This window comes from Diabrotica virgifera, chromosome 1 (assembly GCF_917563875.1).
Source record: "Diabrotica virgifera virgifera chromosome 1, PGI_DIABVI_V3a".
Taxonomy (NCBI): domain Eukaryota; kingdom Metazoa; phylum Arthropoda; class Insecta; order Coleoptera; family Chrysomelidae; genus Diabrotica; species Diabrotica virgifera.
Genome location: NC_065443.1, coordinates 197,144,007 through 197,165,469, shown reverse-complemented (window position 1 = coordinate 197,165,469; position 21,463 = coordinate 197,144,007). Strand labels below are relative to the sequence as shown.

Below are 21,463 nucleotides of genomic sequence, written 5' to 3'. Positions count from 1 at the left end.
TTCCAGTATTACAGGTTTCTGTTAATAACTATTTGGCCTGAGAAATAAAATGAGAGGATAGAAATACTCGTCTATTTTTAATGACCTTCCTTTTTTAGTCTAAGGGTTTTAAATGCATGTATCAGTACCCTATTGAATCCTAGTATTTTTGGTAGATCTACTACGTCGATTCTTGTGAAATTCGATAAAAATCAATATAATGCAGGGTGATTTATTAGTGGGGTAAAATTCCGCAGATCCCTCTTAATAATAGATAGCAATAAAAGTTAATAACAAAAATTGTAGCCAACTTTGAGATTCACGTTTCAAAATTAATTAGAATATTACAAGGTGTTCGATAACATAGTGGCAGACCAAACATGTTTTTTTTTTAAATAGAACACCCTGTATTTTATTTTATATTCGAAATTTTCTTAACTTCTCTATTACAAAAATATAAAGGTTTGTTATGTTATACATGTTATTTACCAATTATACATGTTATTTAGTTATAACCAATTTTATATGAAAATCGTAACAAGTTCAACTCACTGTATAAATAAAAATAAGCACAAAAGCAATGGATTATTGATGCCATATTTTTTATTGATTGTCAAAATTTTCATAAATGATTGATCTTGCTAATTGTCTTTATATTGAATACAGGGTGAGTCAAGACGAGTGAAGGTAAGTACATTATTTTCTCAGTAATTTTAAATGGAACACCCTGTATTTTATATCACTATCGAAAGGTACCATTACCGTACTTTAATTTTTATAAAACATTCCCTATGTCTAAATTTATTAGTTTTCGAGATATTTTCATTTTCAGAGGAAATTATTAATAATGGGTCCAAATCTTTCCAAATTTTAAGCAAGCCATGACTGAGTTGTCTAAAACTGACAATTTGTGATTACTGATTATCAACTTGATAATAAATGTAACAATGTAGCAAATAAAGAAAGAAATATAATTTATTAGTAATAAATTTTACAAAAAAAACACAACCACAACATACAACATTTTTGAAATTATTAAAAACTACATACTTTTGTATGTAGTGTAAGTGTAACAAATAAAGAAAGAAAAATAATTTATTAGTTATAAATTTTACAAAAAAAAAACACAAACGCAAACTACAACATTTTGTGAAAACAATTAAAATCTACTTTTGAATGTAAATGAAACAAGGTAACAAATAAAGAACAAAAAATAATTTATCAGTAAAAAATTTTCCAAAAAAAAAACATAAAACAAAAAACACAAAATACAACATTTTTGAAAAAATTGAAAGCTACTTTTATTAAAATATTTTAAATCTTTAATTACATAAGTTGTTCAAAATGACCTCCTAACACATTTATGCATGCCTAAAAACGGTCATTGAATGAGTAACCCGTTGTCCTAGGTGAACGACAAACGCGACAACGCGACACGACGCGACCCGACGCGTAAATATCACGTAATGGTTGTATTTTGTATGTGGCCTACGTTTTCGGGTTAATCAGTCTACGACAAAACGCGACGAAGTGCGAACTTGTTTTGTTCGCGACGATACACGACGCATTGTCAAGCTTGCAGTGTCAAGTGCAAGTTGCTTTTTTCAATTCAAATTATGCTACTCAATAGTTTATTAAATAAATAAAATCTAATATAGTACCTACCAGTAACTATATAGTACCAGTGTTTTTTCACTAACATACCTTAAAGCCAGTAACAGCGTCTCCTCAATAGAAATTTTTTTTAGTTTTTGAAAATTACTTATTGGCAGTTGAATACTGAGTTTAACAGCTGCAATAATATAATCTAAACTGCATGATAATTAAGTCACAATATATTTTAAACCAACGTGGATTATTTATTAATTTCGAATATAAATGATGAAACTCGCCAAATTTATTTCGCTCTAAATATATGATATTTGTTGTCTTTCTTCTTCGTTTATGTAATTTTTTTAAAGCTAAGTATTTATTATGAATTTTCTAGTAACACTGCCTATATTTCCCCATACTTAAGAATAGGAATGAATTGACATCGTCACGTTTATCCTAGATTGAGTGATGGAAAGCGACGCTACATAAGTGAATTACTGGTCGCATCGTATCGCATCGCGTCGCGTCGTTTTCCGTGGCTCACCTAGGACAACGGGTTACTTACAGTACGAAGCATTTGTAAATTAACACTTCCAAATACACTTTGTATTCTATTTTTCATCTCATCTCTTGTTGTTGGAGGCATTTTATAACCTTCGTTCTTAAAGCAACCCCAAAAAAATCAGTCCAGTTTATTAAATTCTGGTCTGGGTTGCCACGCTACTGGTCCATTGAAAAATAAAAATATCTCGAAAACTAATAAATTTAGGCATAGGGAATGTTGTATACAAATTAAAGTACAGTAATGGTACTTTTCAATAGTGATATAAAATACAGGGTGTTCCATTTAAAATTACTTATTTTTATTTATACAGGGAGTTGAACTTGTTATGATTTTCATATAAAATTGCTTATAACTTTGAAAATATCCTGTATAACATACCCAACCTTTATATTTTTGTGACGAAGAAGTTAACATTATCTCGAATAAAATAAAATAGAGGGTGTTCCATTTAAAAAACATAAGTTTGGTCTGCCACTATGTTATCGAACACCCTGTAACATTCTAACTAATTTTGTAATGTGAAGCTCAAAGTTGGCTACAATATTTGTTATTAACTTTTATCGCTATCTATTACAATAACGGATCTACGAAGCATTACCCCACTAATCAATCACCCTGAAGATTTGTTGTATTCCACCCTTTTTTTCTATTAGGCATTTTATAGTTAGGTTGATGAATCCTTGTTATCGACATAGCTATTTACAGCACCGGTTATACCTACTGTAATTAGTGAATACATTAGTTGTACACTCAGTACAAATAACTGATACCTACTGAGAGTTTTTCCTTCTTAGTTTTACAAAGCTTAGTTATAAAAGCTACGAGCACTATGAGCCTTCATGCTCTTAGTTTATAGACAACTTCTAAGCTAGTGTGTAGTGTCACATATTTTTTATATGTTCATTTCGTTCCATAGAAGTATTCAAACTCTTACTAATGTAAAAACGTACATTAATAAAGTTTCTTCCATCTTTAGGTCCGAGGTTGATGCAGAATTCGACGAGGAGGCTGTCCACGTCCCACCTTTATCAGCTGTACAAGCCGTACTTTCCCCTTCCCCTGAGAAACCAAAAGACGTTGGTTTTACACCAATTAAAATAGCCCCAAAGCCAATACAAAGCCAGCCCAAGCCTACTACTCCAACAAATCCAACAACAAATATTCAGATACCTTTGAAAGCTAATACTGGAACTGGAACGCCATCTATACCTTTCCCTTTGCTGATTTTGAATGGACTTCCTAATCAGAATCTGCAACTCAACCAGCTCAAGAAAGACGATAGTAGTTCAAATAAACAAGACGGTAAGTTTTCATTTTATTGTGATTTTCCCCCGTATCAAATCAGATTTCATTACTTTAACAGTCTTTCACTGTCCTTTTGTGCTTTTGTGTTAGATTCATATTTTTTAATTTAGATATATTACATAATTTATGTGATTACAGTAAAACCTGCCATATCCGGACCAATGTGGCGACAGACCGATCCGGATATGAAAAAATCCGGATATCAAGATAACTTCTTTTATAGTCTCTGAAAGGTTTTCTCCTTCATATATTTCAGTAATCAACGCCGTTAATAACTTTCGTCGATAGACACGTTTTATAGATTCTGCAATACATTATTTTGCCATCTTTTAGTTCTTTTGGGTCGAGATGAGAGGGTGCGTTGTCCAACAGCAGGACTGCCTTTCTCGGTAGATTTCAGTAGATACGGACGGCAGAACGGTCCGGATATGGGGAGGACCGGATATGGCAGGTTGTACTGTACTTTGAAAATAACAGACGAGTAAGTAGGTACGAGTTTATGTACGTAGTACAGAAAATGCAAATAAATATCATCATCATCATCATCATCATCAGTAGCTCGACAACCCTTTTTGGGTCCTGGCTTGTTCTAGGATTTTCCGCCATTCTGTTCTGTTCCTTGCTTTGTTCTTCCAGTGGGTAATCTCAAGTGTTTTAAGATCTTGTTCCACTTGTTCCATGTATCTAAGTTTGGGTCTTCCCTTTGACCTTATCCCTACTGGTGTTTGCTTCATTATCTGTTTTGGTGTTTCGGTCTCCAACATTCGTTCAACATGGCCCATCCAGCGCAGACGTCCGATCTTTATGGATGTTATGACGTCGGGTTCGTTGTATGCTGCGTATAGTTCAAAATTATATCTTCTGCGCCATACGTCATTTTCTTTCACCCCCTTATATATGTGTCTAAGGATTTTTCGTTCAAACGTACCTAATAAGTTCTCATCGCTTTTCGACAGTGTCCATGCCTCTGATCCATATATAAGGACCAGTTTTATCAGGGTTTTGTATATTTTGCATTTGGTTTTTCTCGTGATGTTGTTAGATCTTAGATGTTTAATGAGTCCATTATATGTTTTATTAGCAATATGTATTCTTCTCTTAATTTCTTCGTTGACATTGTTATCTGCGGTAACTAGTGAACCTAGATGTGTAAAAATTTTTACGCTTTCGATGTTATAGTCTCCTATTGTCAGATTCTGTAGGTTTCTTTGGCCTGTCGATTTGCTGGCCTTCATGTATTTGGTTTTTATTTCATTAATATTTAGGCCACTGTTTTGTGCCGCTCTTTCTATAGCATTAAATGCTTCTATCATTTCTCTTTTGCTTCTAGCTATGATATCAACATCATCTGCAACTGCCAATATTTGTACACTTTTTGTTATTATTGTTCCTCTGGTGTTGACTTTTGACTCTCTAATTATTTTCTCTAATGTGATGTTGAATAGAATACAGGATAGGGCATCTCCCTGTCGTAGGCCCGTTCTAACATGGACTGTATCTGTTAGTGCGTTTTGAATTCGAACCCTGCTTTGTACTTTAAGTGTTTCTTTTACTATATCAATGAGATGAGTTGGAATATTAAACTCTTTCAGGGCGTTGATCAGAAATTCTCGATGGATACTATCATAGGCACTCTCAAAGTCAATGAAGAGATGATGTGTTTCTATATTAAATTCACTAGTCTTTTCCAAGATTTGTCTCAAAACGAAGATCTGATCTATTGTGGACTTCTGCCTGCAGAAACCACATTGATATCCCCCAACTATTTGTTCCGCATAATATGGTCTCAATCGCTCATACACAATATTTGACAGTATTTTATATGCCACAGTCAGTAGCGTTATTGCCCGGTAGTTTTTACATTGAAGTTGATCTCCCTTTTTATGTAGTGGAATGATTACTCCGGTATTCCAGTATTGTGGCAGTTGTTTATTATTCCATATGTTCACTATAAGTTCGTGCACCGCATTTAATAGAGAGTCTCCGCCTTCTTTTATTAATTCTGCGCTAATGTTGTCCAATCCAGGTGACTTGTTGTTTTTCAGTCTGGTAACTGCTTCTTGCATTTCAGCTACTGAAGGGGGTTGTTTCTTTGGTATCTGTTTGATCCAGTATAATTTCATCTTATAGTGGATCTCCGTTTTGTTCAAACTTTTCTTTGAAGAATTCAGTCCATCTTTGCAGTATTTCACTCTGTTGAGTTACTATATCTCCTTCTTTGTCTCTGCACATCATTGTTCTTGGTTTAAATTCTTTTCTGCTTTTGTTAAGTTTTTGGTAGAATTTTCTGGTTTCTGTTGGTTTATTTAATTCTTCAATTTCTTGGAGTTCTTTTTCTATGTGTTCTCTTTTCTTTCTGCGGTGTATTGTCTTCTCTTCCCTCCTTAGCATTCTATATTCCTCCTCTGCCTGTCTTGTTCTATGTCGTTGTTGTAGTCGTTGATATGCATTATTCTTTCTCTCTGTTATGTTACGACACTCTTCATCGAACCACTTCCCTTCAGTTGATTTGACCTTTTTTTGTAGACCCAAGGTCTCTTTGGCAGCGTCTTGTATGATGTTTTTATACGCTTCCCATTCTCTGTTTATATCCTCGTGCTTTTGTCTGTCTTCTAGCCTTCCTTTTATATTTTCTTTGTATTTGGCCCTTTTGCCAAATGCCTCTATGCAAATAAATATACAAATACATATACTGAAACTATATGGCAACTTAGTTGCCATCCACCGTTCAAGATATGAGGTAGCTGAACCTCTGAACGTGTCCAAATCAAGTGAGGGTCAAATGGTGCCCGGGGCCTAATCATATAATATTTACAACATCCATGTTACTTATAACAATTTTAGTAAATGTTTCCATGACTACCCAAATATTTTCAATTTTAATCCTGTTCAGCACTGATGATCCGTAATCAGATCCGTAATCCGTAATCAGATCGAAAACGTTCTGCATATGTAATGTAGCCCTTTTTAGGGAAGTATATTTTTAATTATATAATATTATATTATATAATATATGTTATAAAATTATATATTTACATACTTAAATTTTTTTAATGCATATATAAGTTACTATTTATGTCTTTTATGTTCTTTGGGTTTTATCGTTTTTATGTCTTTTGGTTGGTGTTTCATTGGAAGTTCCTCTCTCTCTACCTCCCCCATACGCAAATGTCTAGATCCGTTACTGTTGCCAAAAGATTTATTATTAGCAAGATTTGATCGCTAGTTATTTAGACTTGTTTTGGTGATGTTGACCATCATCACATCTTTATCATCCATTATTACATACCATACTAATAGTTTAATCCACTCCCCATACATATCTGATCTAACTCTCTTCCACCATGTTTTCTTTAGCCTTCCTCTCCTATTCCTTCCTAGAACTTCGGTCATCAATTATTGTTCCTACTGTACTGTTCCTTAAAATAGTTGTTTCAACTTAACTTCAAGAGTTCATATCAGGCAGTTGGCATGATTGATATATTATATCAAGGTCTGCTTTCTCTTAATGAAGAACAGGTAAACCATTTTAAATACCTTGGCAGCTGGTTAAATGTAAAGTCTGACTCTGATAAAGAGATAATCATCAGGATCGAAATACCACGTAAGGTTTTTACGATTTGAAAACCGGTTCTATATAACAGAAACCTGTCGATGAATATTCGCAAGAAGGTCCTGAAACGTTATGTGTGGTCTATCTTATTGTGTGGTTATGAGACAAGGACGTTAAAAATTACAATGCTAAGCAAATTAGAAGCATTCAAATTGTGGTGCTATTGACGAATTATAAAGATATCGTGAGTTTCACACACTTCCAATGAAGATGTTCTTCAAATCAGTCCCGGATTAAGAATCATGGGGCCCCTAGGCAACCCAAGCTGTGAGGCCCCTTATAGCCCGGCTACACGCACCGTCTTGCCTGTGCAGTCCAAAACTGTGCAGGCATGACGGAACAAAATAACTGTACACCGTACGTTGTCCACACGTGCAGGCCACGTAAAAAATTGGACTGCGCAAACTTCAGTCTTTCAGAGAATTCGACACGATGAGCAGTACGGAAGAGGTTTTTTTAATGGAAGCGTTATTGTATTGTTTATTAATAAAAAAGCAACAAACAACCAAGCAACGACGCCGTAGACGTAAATGGAGTAAAAAGTGGCTCTTGCGGAGAAATATACATTCACATGTTAACTTAATCGAAGATTTGAGAGATGATCCTGAAGACTGGCGTGGTTATCTTAGAATGGATGAAACAGCCTATACTGATTTACTGTGTCTGGTGACACCCATAATTAAAAAAGAAGATACTGTTATGCGATGTTCTATATCTCCTCATGAAATATTGTCCTGTACGTTAAGGTTTTTAGCAACTGGTAGAACTTACAGGGACCTAAGGTTTTCAGCGGCAATCTCCCATCAAGCAATATCCAAAATTATTCAAGATTATATTTTAAGAAATAAGAAATCGAGGAGAATCCAGAAACGTAAAAATATATAGGGTGTCCCATTAAAAAAAAAACGAAGTTACAATCAACTTTCGGTATAACCGGAAGTAGCAAAGAGACCAAAATATTTTCACACCTCAAAACCCCTATATTCCAATTTTCATAATTTTCTTTACTTTAGTTCTCGAGATATTTCTAATAGGCCGTTTATTTGCCTCACGCTATACAGTACGCTGGAATAAGTGTTCCCCCCCCCCCCCCCCCCGCCTTATTAACTTATTTATTTTTAGCACATAAGCAAAACGCTCGGACAGGTTGATGTTTAAAATAATTATAGTATATTATCATCAATGTTTCGAACTTTACGCTATCCCTCTTCAGATGACTGACGTAACTTTATTTTTTTAAATTTACATCATGCGACACCTCATTTATAAAAGCTTTTGAATTACTGATTACAAAAATGTATATTACTTTAATGCCTTTTGAGAGCGTATGCACAAAATTTCGGTCGAATTATTTTGAAATGCATTCATTTTTTTTCGAATCCTGAGAAAACTAACAAGTATTTTTGAAAAATTTAAACGCAGAATGAAATACTACAGTATTATGGATGGTAGAAAGTCCCTGAGAAATTCTGTAATGTCTATTTTAATAAGTCACAGGGGTGAAAAACTAAGAGAAAAGTTAGTCTGATTTTTAATTTAAAATATATCATTCAAAAGATACTTTTTGTTTATTCTAAGGGACTTCATGAAATCTATCATTTTGCGTTTAAATTTTTAAAAAATACTTATTAGTTTTCTCAGGATTCGAAAAAAAATAAATGCGTTTAGAAAGAATTCGACCGAAATTTTGCGCCTACGCTCTCAAAAAGGATTAAAGTATTATACATTTTTATAATAAGTATTTCAAAATTTTTTAAATGAGGTGTCACATGATGTACTTTCCCATTAAAAAAAGTTATGCCTGTCACCTGAGGAGGGATCGCGTAAAGTTCAACATTGATGCTATGATACACCTACTATGATTATTTTAAAAATGGACCTGTCCGAGCGTTTTTCTTATGTGCTAAAAATAAATAAGTTAATAGGGGGGCTGTAACAGTTATTCCAGCGCACTGTATAAACTGTTTTAAATAATAGTATACCAATATTGGAAAAAATAATAGTTTATCTTTATTAAATACCAAACGGTACAAATTATTTGATTTTAAAGTATGCCCTAGTTTAGAATCAATGCCCCTGTTGCATTTGTAATTATTAGCGTAAAATAAGTCTTAAAAGCTACTGACACATTTGGAAACGCTGATTCGAGTTTGTTCTCATAAATAACCCAAAATTACTGTGAAGCAGGAGTAAATTGTTTTCCCTGTAAGGCTTGAAGCTCTATAAAATATCTGCACTAGTTCAATTTCAATTTCAGGATGAGTATCATCAGGATAGTTTTCACGTAGATTTGAAGCACACTCCTTTATTCGAGTCTTACTAACTTTTGGAAAAACACACAAAACACCAAAACACCGAGTTCACTGAAAAATATTATATTGAAAAAATTAAAAAACAAAATAAATAAATAAAAATTAAAAAAAAATATGTCCTATATAAAAAAATATTAAAAACAAAAAAGAAAACAAAACAAAAAAAGCAAAACTAAATAAAAAAGTATAATAAATTAATAAAATAAAAAAAGAAAAAAATATTAAAAACACAAAGGTCTAAACCTCCGAGGTGTCAAACTGGGTTGAAGCCTTAACGCTGTGTTAAAAAAACTTTTATATTTATTAGTACATATTTAGTATTAGTATTTAGTATTAGCATTTAGTTTTTTTGTCAATTTCATTATTTGTAAATTAATTTAAGTTGGTTAGGGCCATGAATGAAGAGTATACCTGCCGGTCAATTTAATATTTCCACCTCCTTTTTTGTATTTTTTTACTTTTTATTGATTTCAGTATCTACCTATGTATGTATGTGCGTGCATAAGTATTATATGTGCGCACATGTACGTAATCTTATTATATTTGGAATATTGTAGCAAACAGTAATTTAGTATAATCAAGTATATTCAAATAGGAAATAAGCCACAATTTTGCCTTTATTAAATAAAATCATTTTTAGGTAAAATTGTGGCTTATTTCCCATTTGAATATACTTGATTATAAAAATGTCACAAGAAAATAGCTTCAGAACAACAGTAATTTAGTATCTATCGTGGCTGAATGGATCAAGTAATCCAAAGCCAATAAGGAAGAAAAAAAAAATGAGTTCACTGACTCGTACCATGACTCGTGCGCTGTCAACCGACGACTCATCTCAATAATGAGCTTCTCCAAAATTGGTAGATACGTCTCAACCTTTAACTTTTCTCCTCAATCCTGTAGAAAAACTTCATTGGAATTAGCATCATCAAAATGTAGTTTTCTTGTTGGCTTTTATTTACTATCGTCGGAATATTAAAAGTATTGTAGATCGCAGGACTTCTGCTCGTAGTAAGCAAAAATTATCTCTTTGGGATTTGAAGTACTCCAAAAGTGAATTTAGAAGCTGAACTGCAGTTTGAAGTTCAATCTCTTCTCACTGAGAAGTTCTCTCTAAGAAGAAATAAGAGGCCAAATCAAAATTTCGCGGGAAACTAGAGCGAAAGGCATGTTTAGTGGAGGAGGGGGTAGGGAGGGAAACCGTGCAGACTTACAGGCAGTACTATTCCTTCTACCAAATGGCTTCTACATTAGCGACTTATTCTCATAACATAGGCTTTCCATGTGAACAAAAGTATGCATTGTAATGTAGTTTTATACGTCCACATTCACTTTTATGGTATTGCTTGATATTTAATTGATCAACATAATATGATATATAATTTTTATTTAATTCTAATTATTATTTATTCATTTTGAGCCTTGCGAGGCCCCCTTTGGGGCCGAGGCCCCTAGGCAACTGCCTACTTTGCCTAATGGTTAATTCGGCACTGCTTCAAATGATCAATTCAGAACGTCTGCTTCTGCTCATAAAAATCATAAACAGAATACTCCATCGATATAATTAGAGGACCTAAACATCATCTACTTCGCTTTATAATAAAAGGAAAATTGAAGACAAACAGATGAAAAGTCGAAAGAAACTTTCATACCTGCGTAAAATTAGACAACAGTGAGGTTCCACTGTAGAAGAAGTATTTCTGAGGAGCAGCCAATAGAGAAGGGTTTCAGGAAATTGTAAACATACTGACACTGACGGCCAACGTATGAATACGGACACGCACCTAAAGAAGAAAGAATGTTTTTTACAGTTTTCTATAAATTAATACTTTCATGTCGCCATTTTAAAACTTTAAACGTGTATTATCAAATAACTACCTCCAAATTCGTTCAAAATATTTACTTTTTACTAGTAGACAAACGTTCTTAAAATGGTGCATTTTGATCTTAAATTGTTGTCTTATAATTTAAAGAGTACTCCGAACCCACTGCAGGAAACATACATAGAGGTTTTAGTTATTGAGGTTCATAAAACTCAAAGAACTTGTCTGAGACCGCTCGGGTCAAAGTCACAGAAATACATTATTTCTACTACTACTACTATCGGTTTACAGCGTTCTCCGACGCCTTCCGACTCCTAACCGCCATTCTTCTCTGTTTAACCATAGACCTGGAGGGATTTCTCTTTCCTCTAGTTCTTTTTCAATTCCCTCATTCCAGCTTCTTCTCGGCCTTTCTCTTTTTCTTCTCCCTTATGGTGTCCATGCCAAAATCTGCTTAGGGATTCTGTCATCTGGCATTCTCTGTACATGGCCGTACCATACCAGTTTTGTTTTTATGTCATCAATTATTGTATGTGTGACTCCCATCATTTCTCGTATTCTCTCATTTGGTATCCTATCTCTTCTTGATTTACCTGCTGCTCTTCTCCAGAAGACCATTTCTGTAAATACATTATTTCTCTGGACTATTAAAGTTTGGTATTTTTTACTGACGTTAGTATTTTTATAATTAACTATTTTTAATGGGAAATAAGCCACAATTTTACTAAAAAAATGATTTTATTAACGTTTCGACGTCCAAATCGGATGCAAATATTTTTTGTATTTTGACAACGGCATCCGATTTGGACGTCGAAACGTTAATAAAATCATTTTTTTAGTAAAATTATGGCCTATTTCCCATTAAAAATAGTTAATTACAAAAATGTCACAAGAAAATAGCTTCATAACAACGTTAGTATTTTTAGTGTTTTGTTAGTAATTTTTTATTTTTTTTTGTGGCCGCGGCCTCTTTTTTGGGATATCTGAATACACCAATTCACCAATTATTGCAGCAATAATGACAAATCCATCAGAAAAATGTCGACCTCCAAGACTAACGAATAAAACAACAGACTGGAATATTTTCAAAGAAATCCTACAAGGACAAATATACCTAAAAATCCCACTAAAACAATCACAAGATATAGAAAAAGCAATAGAAATACTAACTAAACAGATACACGAAGCTACATGCGAATCTACAAAATAAAATTTTGAACGAAAACAGTTCCATAAGTATTGCCCAACAATAATAAGAACAAAAATATTAGAAAAACAAAAACTTCGTAAAAAGTGGCAGCAAACTCGTTCACCTCAAGACAAAACAGAATTAAACATAATGTGTAGAGAAATAAAAGAACTACTAAAACAGCATAGTAACGCCAATTTCCAATATTACCTAGAAAATCTGACACCTAATTCAAATTCCACCTATCAGAACAGAAGATTTAAAATGGTTAAAGACAGATCAGGAAAAAGCAGAAGCTTTCGCAAAACACCTAGAAAAGGTATTTCAGCCACTAACAAACAGAGCCAATGAAGATGACGACATCTATGAATATTTAGATAGTCCTCATCAAATGAATCTACCACCCAAATGGGCAACTCCTAATGAAGTAAAAGGTCTAATAAAAAAACCTCAATAAAAAGAAGTCGCCTGGACATGATCTGATAACGGCCAACATATTAAATAACCTACTTAGAAAAGGAATAGTAAGTTTAACACAGATCATTAACTCGATACTAAGAACAGGCTACTTTCCTGCACAATGGAAGTTAGCAGAAATCATAACGATTCCAAAACCAGGAAAACCTCCACATGAGATTACATCCTGCCGACCCATTAGCCTATTACCAATTATGTCCAAAGTTGCAGAGTAAATTATTGCAAGTAGACTAATTATTTATATACAGACAAACAATATTATACCAAACCATCAGTTCGGTTTTCGCCAAAACCACGGCACAACTGAACAAGTGCATAGGGTGGTAGAAAATACAATCAGCCTTCCAGGAAAAGAGCTATTGCAATGCCATTTTTCTGCATATAAGTCAAGCATTTGACAAGGTCTGGCATCCAGGATTGTTATTCAAACTGAAGAAAGAAATCTCTCAGCCGCTATATACAATACTAAAATCATATCTCGAAGAAAGGCTATTTTACACAAGATACGAAGAAAGTGTGTCTGAAATTCACAACATAAATGCTGGGGTCCCGCAAAGCAGCGTCTTGGGACCAATTCTCTACACAATCTTTACAGCTGATTTTCCAACTGTAGAAGAATATACAATCGCAACATTCGCAGATGACACTGCAAATCTGGTAAAAAACCCAGATCCCATACAGGCAGCTGAAATATTGCAACAAAACATACATCTAATTGAAATATGGGCTAATAAATGGAAGATAAAGATCAACGAAGCAAAATCAGTTAACGTAGTATTTACTAAATGTCACAAAGAAACACCGAATATCCTAATGCATAACAAGAATATTCCTAAAAATTATACTGTAAAATATTTCGGATTACACCTTGACAAGGGGCTAACATGGATAACACACATCTGGACGAAGAGAAAGCAATTAGGAATAAAATACAAAAAACACTACTGGTTACTCGGCCGAAAATCCACCTTATCTCTATCTAACAAAATATTAGTGTATAAAGCAATCATCCGGCCCATCTGGACATACGGAATTGAACTGTGGGGCACTGCAGTAGACAGCAACCTAGCAATACTGGAGCGGTTTCAATCCACGGCTCTTCGTGCTATCACAAATGCACTGTGGTTCATTCCAAATGCAGACATTTACAGGGACTTGAAGATAGAGACAGTGAAGCAGATGATCACCAAATGGAGTGATAAATATTTCAAACGACTGGAAAAGCACCCCAACGAATTAGCAGTGAATTTATTGGACAACTCTACACAACTAAATAGACTGAAAATTAGAACTCCTCTTGACTTGCCATTTAGAACGTAAGTGTTTTAAAGTTTTAATAGTACTTACGTTCTTTAACGGTAAAATATTGCAAAACCTCTAAATTTTAAAGAACCGCTTGGATTGACATGAAATTTGGCATACACATAGCTAACAAGTCAAAGAAAAAAAGTGATATTGTGCCAATATGTGCTTTTGTCCCGGGGATGGTTTTCACCCCCTCTTGGCGGTGAAACAATATTCGTCCAAAGTAAGTCCGGAAATGGATAAAGGATAAACTAACCAATTTTAAGTTACTTTTGTTCTATTGAGTTTTTTCACTAAGTCAATACTTTTCAAGTTATTTGCCAGTGAATATGTCCATTTTTTTAACAAAATAACCACGCTTGTAGACGGTTTTTCGCAAATAACTCAAATAGTAAGTATTTTGTCGAAAAAACATTCTTAGCAAAAATATAGCCTGTAAAAAATTTTAAAAAAATACTGTATATATCACGTCTCTATACCTAGTAGAAGCAGAGGTATAGCTAATTAAATATAGGTTCATATTCGTCAAATTCCAAATGGAATACTTTAACGTGAAATAACCAAAAATGAAGCACATTTCGGGGAAAACTCATTACAACTTATTTAAAGTGTTTAAAGAAAGCTTCATTTTTGTTTTATAAAAAAATTTCTAGCATCAAAAGTGAACAAGTTACGCTCAAAATAAAGTTAGTCCTTTTTTTTGGTTAAAAAATCGGGAAAATCACCCCCTAATTAGTATCTCAAATGAACTTAATCGTTACGACTTCACAAGTTTCTTGACTCGTGTATGTATTGTATATATGATCTGTAAGTTTCATTGGTTCAAAGTCCTTATTTTTGAAAGGACTGTAGTTAAAAGGGGTTGAACGAATCACTGATCACGAATGTATGCAAATTTAGAAACACCAAATCTTAATCAATTTTTGTTTTACAGAAAATCAAAAAAATACATGATATTCAGAAAAGCAATGCTGACTTTTTTGTTTTTCGAGATTTTTGGTATCTCTAACAATTTTTAAGTTATTTTGAAAAAAAAGCATATTTTTCAAAATAAATTTTTTTCAAAAATTTTACTTTAAAATCAATTTTTTTCAAAAATAAGCACTTTGAATCGATGAAACTTACAGATCATATTATAAACACAACATAAGAAAAATAATTTGTGGAGCGGTAACGATTAATTTCATTTAAGTTGCTAATTAGAGGAAGGACTTCCCGATTTTTTTTTGCCAAAACAAAAGGGACCAACTTTATTTTGAGCGTAACTTGCTTAAATTTAATGCTAGAAACTTTTTATAAAAACAGAAATAAAGCTTTTTTTAAACACTTTAACAAAGTTAAAATGGGTTTTCTCCAAAAAGTGCTTAATTTTTTAAATATATCACTTCGAAATATTCTATTTGAAATTTGTTGAATATGAATCTATTTTTCATTGGCTATAATTCTGGTTCTACGAGGTCCAGAGACCTAACACGTACACCTTTTTTTACTTTTTTTGCAGGCTATATTTTTGCTAAGAACGTTTTTTTCGACAAATTACTTACTTTTTGAGTTATTTGCGAAAAACTGTCTAAAAATGTAGTTATTTTGTTGAAAAATGAACATATTCATTCGCAAATAACTCGAATAGTTTTGACTTGGCGAAAAAGCTCTATAGAACAAAAGTTACTTAAAATTAGTCAGTTTATCCATTTCCGGACTTATTTTGAACATATATTTCTTCACCCCCAAGAGGGGGTGAAAGTCACCCCCAGGGCAAAAGCACACATCGGCACAATATCATGCGTATGCCAAATTTCATGTCAATCCAAGCGGTTCTTTAAAATTTAGAGCAAAAACCGTGAAAGAATGGACTATAAGTGAAAATAAGTGACTTAGTGTAGTTATTAGTAACAAACCTACTAGGAGTTGATAGTTATTGGACTAAAACTCCTCTCACATTTGTTCGTTCAACAAAAATGCTCAGTGTTACTTTTTTTGTGATGTAACAGATTGTATTTAAAAACAAATATAAAAAAAATTTAAACCGAGCATGATGTTTTCATCTGATATAGCTACAATAGTAAAATTATATAACTCATTTGTTCAAGATATTTATTAAAATTATTCATAACGACGTATACCACAAGCTAGAAATTGATATTAGCCATACAATATCCTAATATTAAGTTCTATCTATCACCCAGGGTACAGAGTAAAAATAGGACTTAACGGATATGATAAAAAATTGTCACTACCTGTGGTTGCTATCAGTAATTATCTGTCTTTGCTAAACTATTCAAGATAAATATTCAATTCGTTTGTTACAAGTCAGGTGGTCCATTCTTATTGTTTTCTAAAAAATGCAATTTAGTAGTTTGCATACAACTGATGTTAGTGTTTTTAGTTTACAGTGAAAACTTGCAGCCATATACTGTGCTGTACTCTTATCGATATATCGAAGTTTACCAACTCTATCCAGCCGTGAAATGCAAATCTTGTTATAGTTTGGACTGTTCTGAACGACCATCAACATGTGTTCTATCGTTTTCTGGCTCCCAAGACTCAGTTTATAATGTCAAAAACGTAAGTAGCAAATTTAAAAACACTTCCGGGAATTATAACATGTCATTAGGAGAAGTAGATTTTCATAACAAGATACATTTGACTAACGGCTTCAGTACAAACTATGAAAACCATTACTACTCCGATTCTGAACAAAACTATTGGACAATATGGTTTTATAAAGATTTTTTGACATTTCCGTTTTATCAGGGTTTAGTCAAGGAAACTATAGAAAGCTACGAAAAGTCTACGAATATCCGATTTAGTATCTGCAATCACACCTACAATCTAAACATTTTAAACGAATTTGGACCAAATCTGTTCAAAACTAACCAAACAGCCTTCTATGTCCGAAAAGAATTAACGAATGCGGTTCAAACAAACAAACAAACAAAATGTTTCCCGTCTGGATTTATACTTCCAGAAGTAGCTATATCTCAAAATATCACTCCAAATATAACAATTCCAAGTCAAGATGTTCCTGTAGAAGACAACACAAAATTTAACTCTGAAAGCAACAAGTTGATACTAATCATATTGATATCTTTGGTAGTGTTTTTGATATTTTTAATTTGTGTGCTGATATTATACTTCTGCAAGAATAAGAATAGAACAGCTTCTGGGGTATCTTCCACGACGTTTGGCAAAATCAAATCAACATATATTGAGTGGTTGACCTCCCACAGACACTTAAAAGAATCAGCCAATGCTCATAATGAGGAAAACAGTTATTGTACACCTCTAGAGGTTTGTGTTCTAGAAGTGCCCAAACTACATTATGATTATGTTGTGGTTATGAGAGAGAACGAAATATTGACTGAAAATGATTACGCGGATATTGAACACAGAAGAACGAATTCAGATCCGAAAGAGTGTCATGAAGAACGTAACGAAGATCTTACTACAGATGGTTACATAGATGTTCTTTGATGGAAGACAATTGATCCCTAGCTCTGGTGCATTTGAAGACTCACAGTTTTAAATACACATAGGTAATCAGTAGTTTCTGCAATGAGTGCAATATTTGTTAAAAAATGTGTACAAGATGAACTTTTATGTTTAATAACTTTTTATAATGTATTATTATTTATAATAAAAGTGTTTTTTGCCTTTTTAACATTTAATTGCATTTCCCACATTCAAAATAAGAGAGCTAAAAGGAACTACAATGTTAACGAGGTTTTATTATTATATATGGTCATTCGACCTCTAAATATGAAAAAACCGCGGAGTGCTACCATTTAAAGGAGTGCGCTTTTGAGAAAGGGGTGAATTATTCCCTAAACACAGGGTACATTAGGGTAAGTTCAATGCGCTTTTGGTACAAACACGTCTACAGAAAAATTGTTCCAGGTTAAATTTACTATCTAAATATCAGCTTTTAAAGTCAGTATTATATTTTTTACAAAAATATATTAAAAAAATGTAAAAAAACACAAAAGAAAGCAACTTTGTTTTTTGTCCCATAACCTTTTTCCACGGCGATATAATAGGTATAGACATTGCTTCACAGAAAAAAACTTCTATCCTTCCTCTTTAAAATAACGTTTGGTAGAAGTCTTTACCATTTATAATTTCCAAAATATGATTTTTCAAACTTCGCCTCTCACACCATTTTTGGGTTATTTTCCCTATGATTTCGCAAACATTGTCTTGTAACTTTTTTTACTCAGTTTTAGGTATATGGAATGGTACATTTAATAGGAAGAGAAGTCAATTACCTTTAGAATGGTCTATTATAGCAAGTTGTATGATTATTTTTAAGCAGGATATAGTTTTTCAAAGTTTTATATTTTTAACGATTTTTGATATGTTTTACGATTATTACAAAATTATATATTAATACAAAAGAAAGCTTATTTTCTTTTCTTTAAAATGGTGTATTGTAAAAAATTGTAGGACTATTTTGAAACAAGATATGCTTTTTCAAAGTGTGACATATACACATGCAATATGTTGTTCTGAAGCTATTTCCTTGTGGCATTTTTATGATTAATTATTTATATGGGAAATAAGCCACAATTAAAATGAAAAAAATTATTTTATTAACGTTTCGACGCCCAAATCGGGTGCCGTTGTCAAAATACAAAATATTACTAAAATAAACTAAAGTGTTGTTGCTAAGCAAAAAAAATTCTTCTAATAATTTATTTAATCTCACTCATTTATATTGGCAATTCAGACATATATTATACATTTTAAAGTAGAAGACTTTAAAATGATATTGCCAATATTTATGAGTTGCGTTCCTGGGACGACTTACTGAAAGATAGTTCATTCGATTACATGAAATTAACCCCAACTCAAGAATATCCGTCATAAAAAATTATAGCATGTGATATGTCTTTAAAAAGACAACCAAATGCAACGACAGTAAAATTCTCGCGTTAGAGACTTCATAGTAAATCACAAGGGAAAACCAGGAAAAACCCTGTGATACTATCGAAAATAATAAACGTTATTAAATAATAAATAATTTTTTTTAATAAAATAATTTTTTTAATTTTAATTGTGGCTTATTTCCCATATAAATAATTAATCACATGCAATATGTCGCACTGAGTTCGAACCATATGGAAAACTTTTTTATTAATAATTTTATGAAAAAAAATTCTTCATAAAATGCTTTGCATAGCCTAAAAACTAAGATGCAGTCATCAGATATCAGACTTTATCAATAGTATACGAGGTATGTACAGTGGCGGCGCCTGGTGTAAAGTATTGGAGGTGCACACATAATATTAAGAGATAAAAAGCCCTTGAGGCCCTATTTCCCTAGGTAAAATTTTTAGAGTGTCTTCAAACTGTAAAAATCAAAGGACATTTTTAAAAAATTACAATAAATAATGTATTTTATGTACTTAAAATTATAATTTAGTGTTTAAAAGTTACAAGCAAGTTTTGTAACGAAAGTCAAGTCGCCTGTTATTTTTTTAGATAAATTCTTCAATAACCAATTCAGTAAAATTTGAAATTTCCTGAATCATTTTTTTTTAAACATTGCGAGTGCTGTTAGTCGATCCTAGCCCATAGCCATTCTAAGTGTACTACTACGGAGACACTAGGATGGTATCCTAGCGTAGAGCATGGTATCGTACTCTTCATATTCGTGAATTCTCGCATTTAAAATAATTTATTTATTTTACTTGGCGATCGAAACTATATTATCGATCGCTATGTAAAATAAATGCATTATTTTAAATGCGAGAATTCACGAATATGAAGAGTACGATACCATGCTCTAGGCTAGGATACCATCCTATGGTCTCCGTAGTGAACGCACCCTTAGGAAAGTTTTGGTTTTGATAAGTTTCAATGCAGAGAAACATCGTTCTGTTTCTGCAGTTGTCTGCAGTTGACTGACATCGTAACAAGTAATTGAAGAATTCAAATTATTTCAGAAAAATCATCTTGTAAATTATTTTCAATCAAAAATTCACTTAAGTGGACTCTCCCCGGATAGTTAAAATCAGATCTTCTATTTTGTTCTTTATGATTCCTCTTCTCCAAATATGTAGGAAACATGGAAAGCGGTAAAAAGTATTGATAGTAGCACCTACAAAATCAGTAAGATTTTTCATAAATCCCCATGTTAAAAAATGATCATTTATAATCCCGACCTTTGCACTTTGGTAGGTATATTCGTAATTAAGAAATTTGGTAATTTTTTCTTCTAAATATAAAGAAGAAAATTTAATTGATGTTAAATATTCCACGCTAATATTCACATCCACAAATCCCTTCATGCTTAATATTGTTCCGAAATTCGAATTTCACAAAAGCAAAATTTAAATGTTCATTATATGCGTTGTGCACGTTAAAAATTCCATAAGATCACAGTCAATTTGTGCTCTCGTGGCCATCTAAACTTGTGGGCTATAGCGGGAAGCGGGGTGTGTGGTGAGTTGTATTTTGCCTTATGATAAAGTCATTGGGATAGCAGGCCCCGTGAGAGCGGTGATCGAGACGTTCTGTCTAAAGCCTCGCATTCGTGAAGTTTCCTCGTCTGTATTTTTCTGTAGACGTGTTTGTATCAAAAGTTCATAGAACTCACCCTAACGCACCCTGTGCCTAGGAACTAATTCACCCCTTTAAATGGTAGCACTCCGCTGTTTTTTCATATTTAGAGGTCCATTGACCATATGAAACAATAAAACTCCGTTAACGTTGTAGGTCCTTTCTGCAGTACATAATCAATAGACTATTAACTGATTTTTTTAATATGTTATAGCCTTATTCTTTAACAATATCGCTGCAATAATATTCTTGCTAGACGCGTAAATTGTCATTGTATACCGGGTGTACCAATCAAACTGTATTTTTTTTAAAATTCACCACACCCTGTGAAATATTCTAGCATTTATAAAATACTGAAACTAAAAACCAACTAAAGCCTCAGGTTTTCTTAACATTCTGTTATTTGATTAATTCGCTATAGTATGGTCACAGTATAGGAGGAATAACAACTAGACCGAAACCCAGACATCCAAAGTGAAAGTTATCATTCAACACCAAGTTGTTCTAGATGGTCCACATATTGTTTAGTCAAAAGTTACATCATTTTGAGCGTCGGGTTTGTGGGGGAGGTGGGGGAGAAGTGGGCAAATTAGTAGTTTTTTACGTTTTTCGTCAATATTTATAAAACTATGCGGTTTAGCGTGAACAATGTTCTAAACAAAAATGTTCTACATTCAATTTTAAACAAAAAAGGTCCAGTGCATAATCCTCCTAAAACTAACGGTTTCAAAGTTACGGAGG

At 32.9% G+C, this 21,463-nt stretch overlaps 1 protein-coding gene across 2 annotated transcripts in view; it reads left to right on the top strand.

The window, feature by feature from the left end:
• The window catches only part of LOC114331873 (uncharacterized), a 58,667-nt gene that overhangs the window by 26,016 nt on the left and 11,188 nt on the right, over positions 1–21,463 (top strand). For both annotated transcript variants that reach the window (XM_028281552.2, XM_028281553.2), the window contains exon 3: positions 3,114–3,439. In XM_028281552.2, coding sequence (XP_028137353.2) covers positions 3,114–3,439 — 326 coding nt within the window. The remainder of the gene's footprint in view (positions 1–3,113; positions 3,440–21,463) is intronic.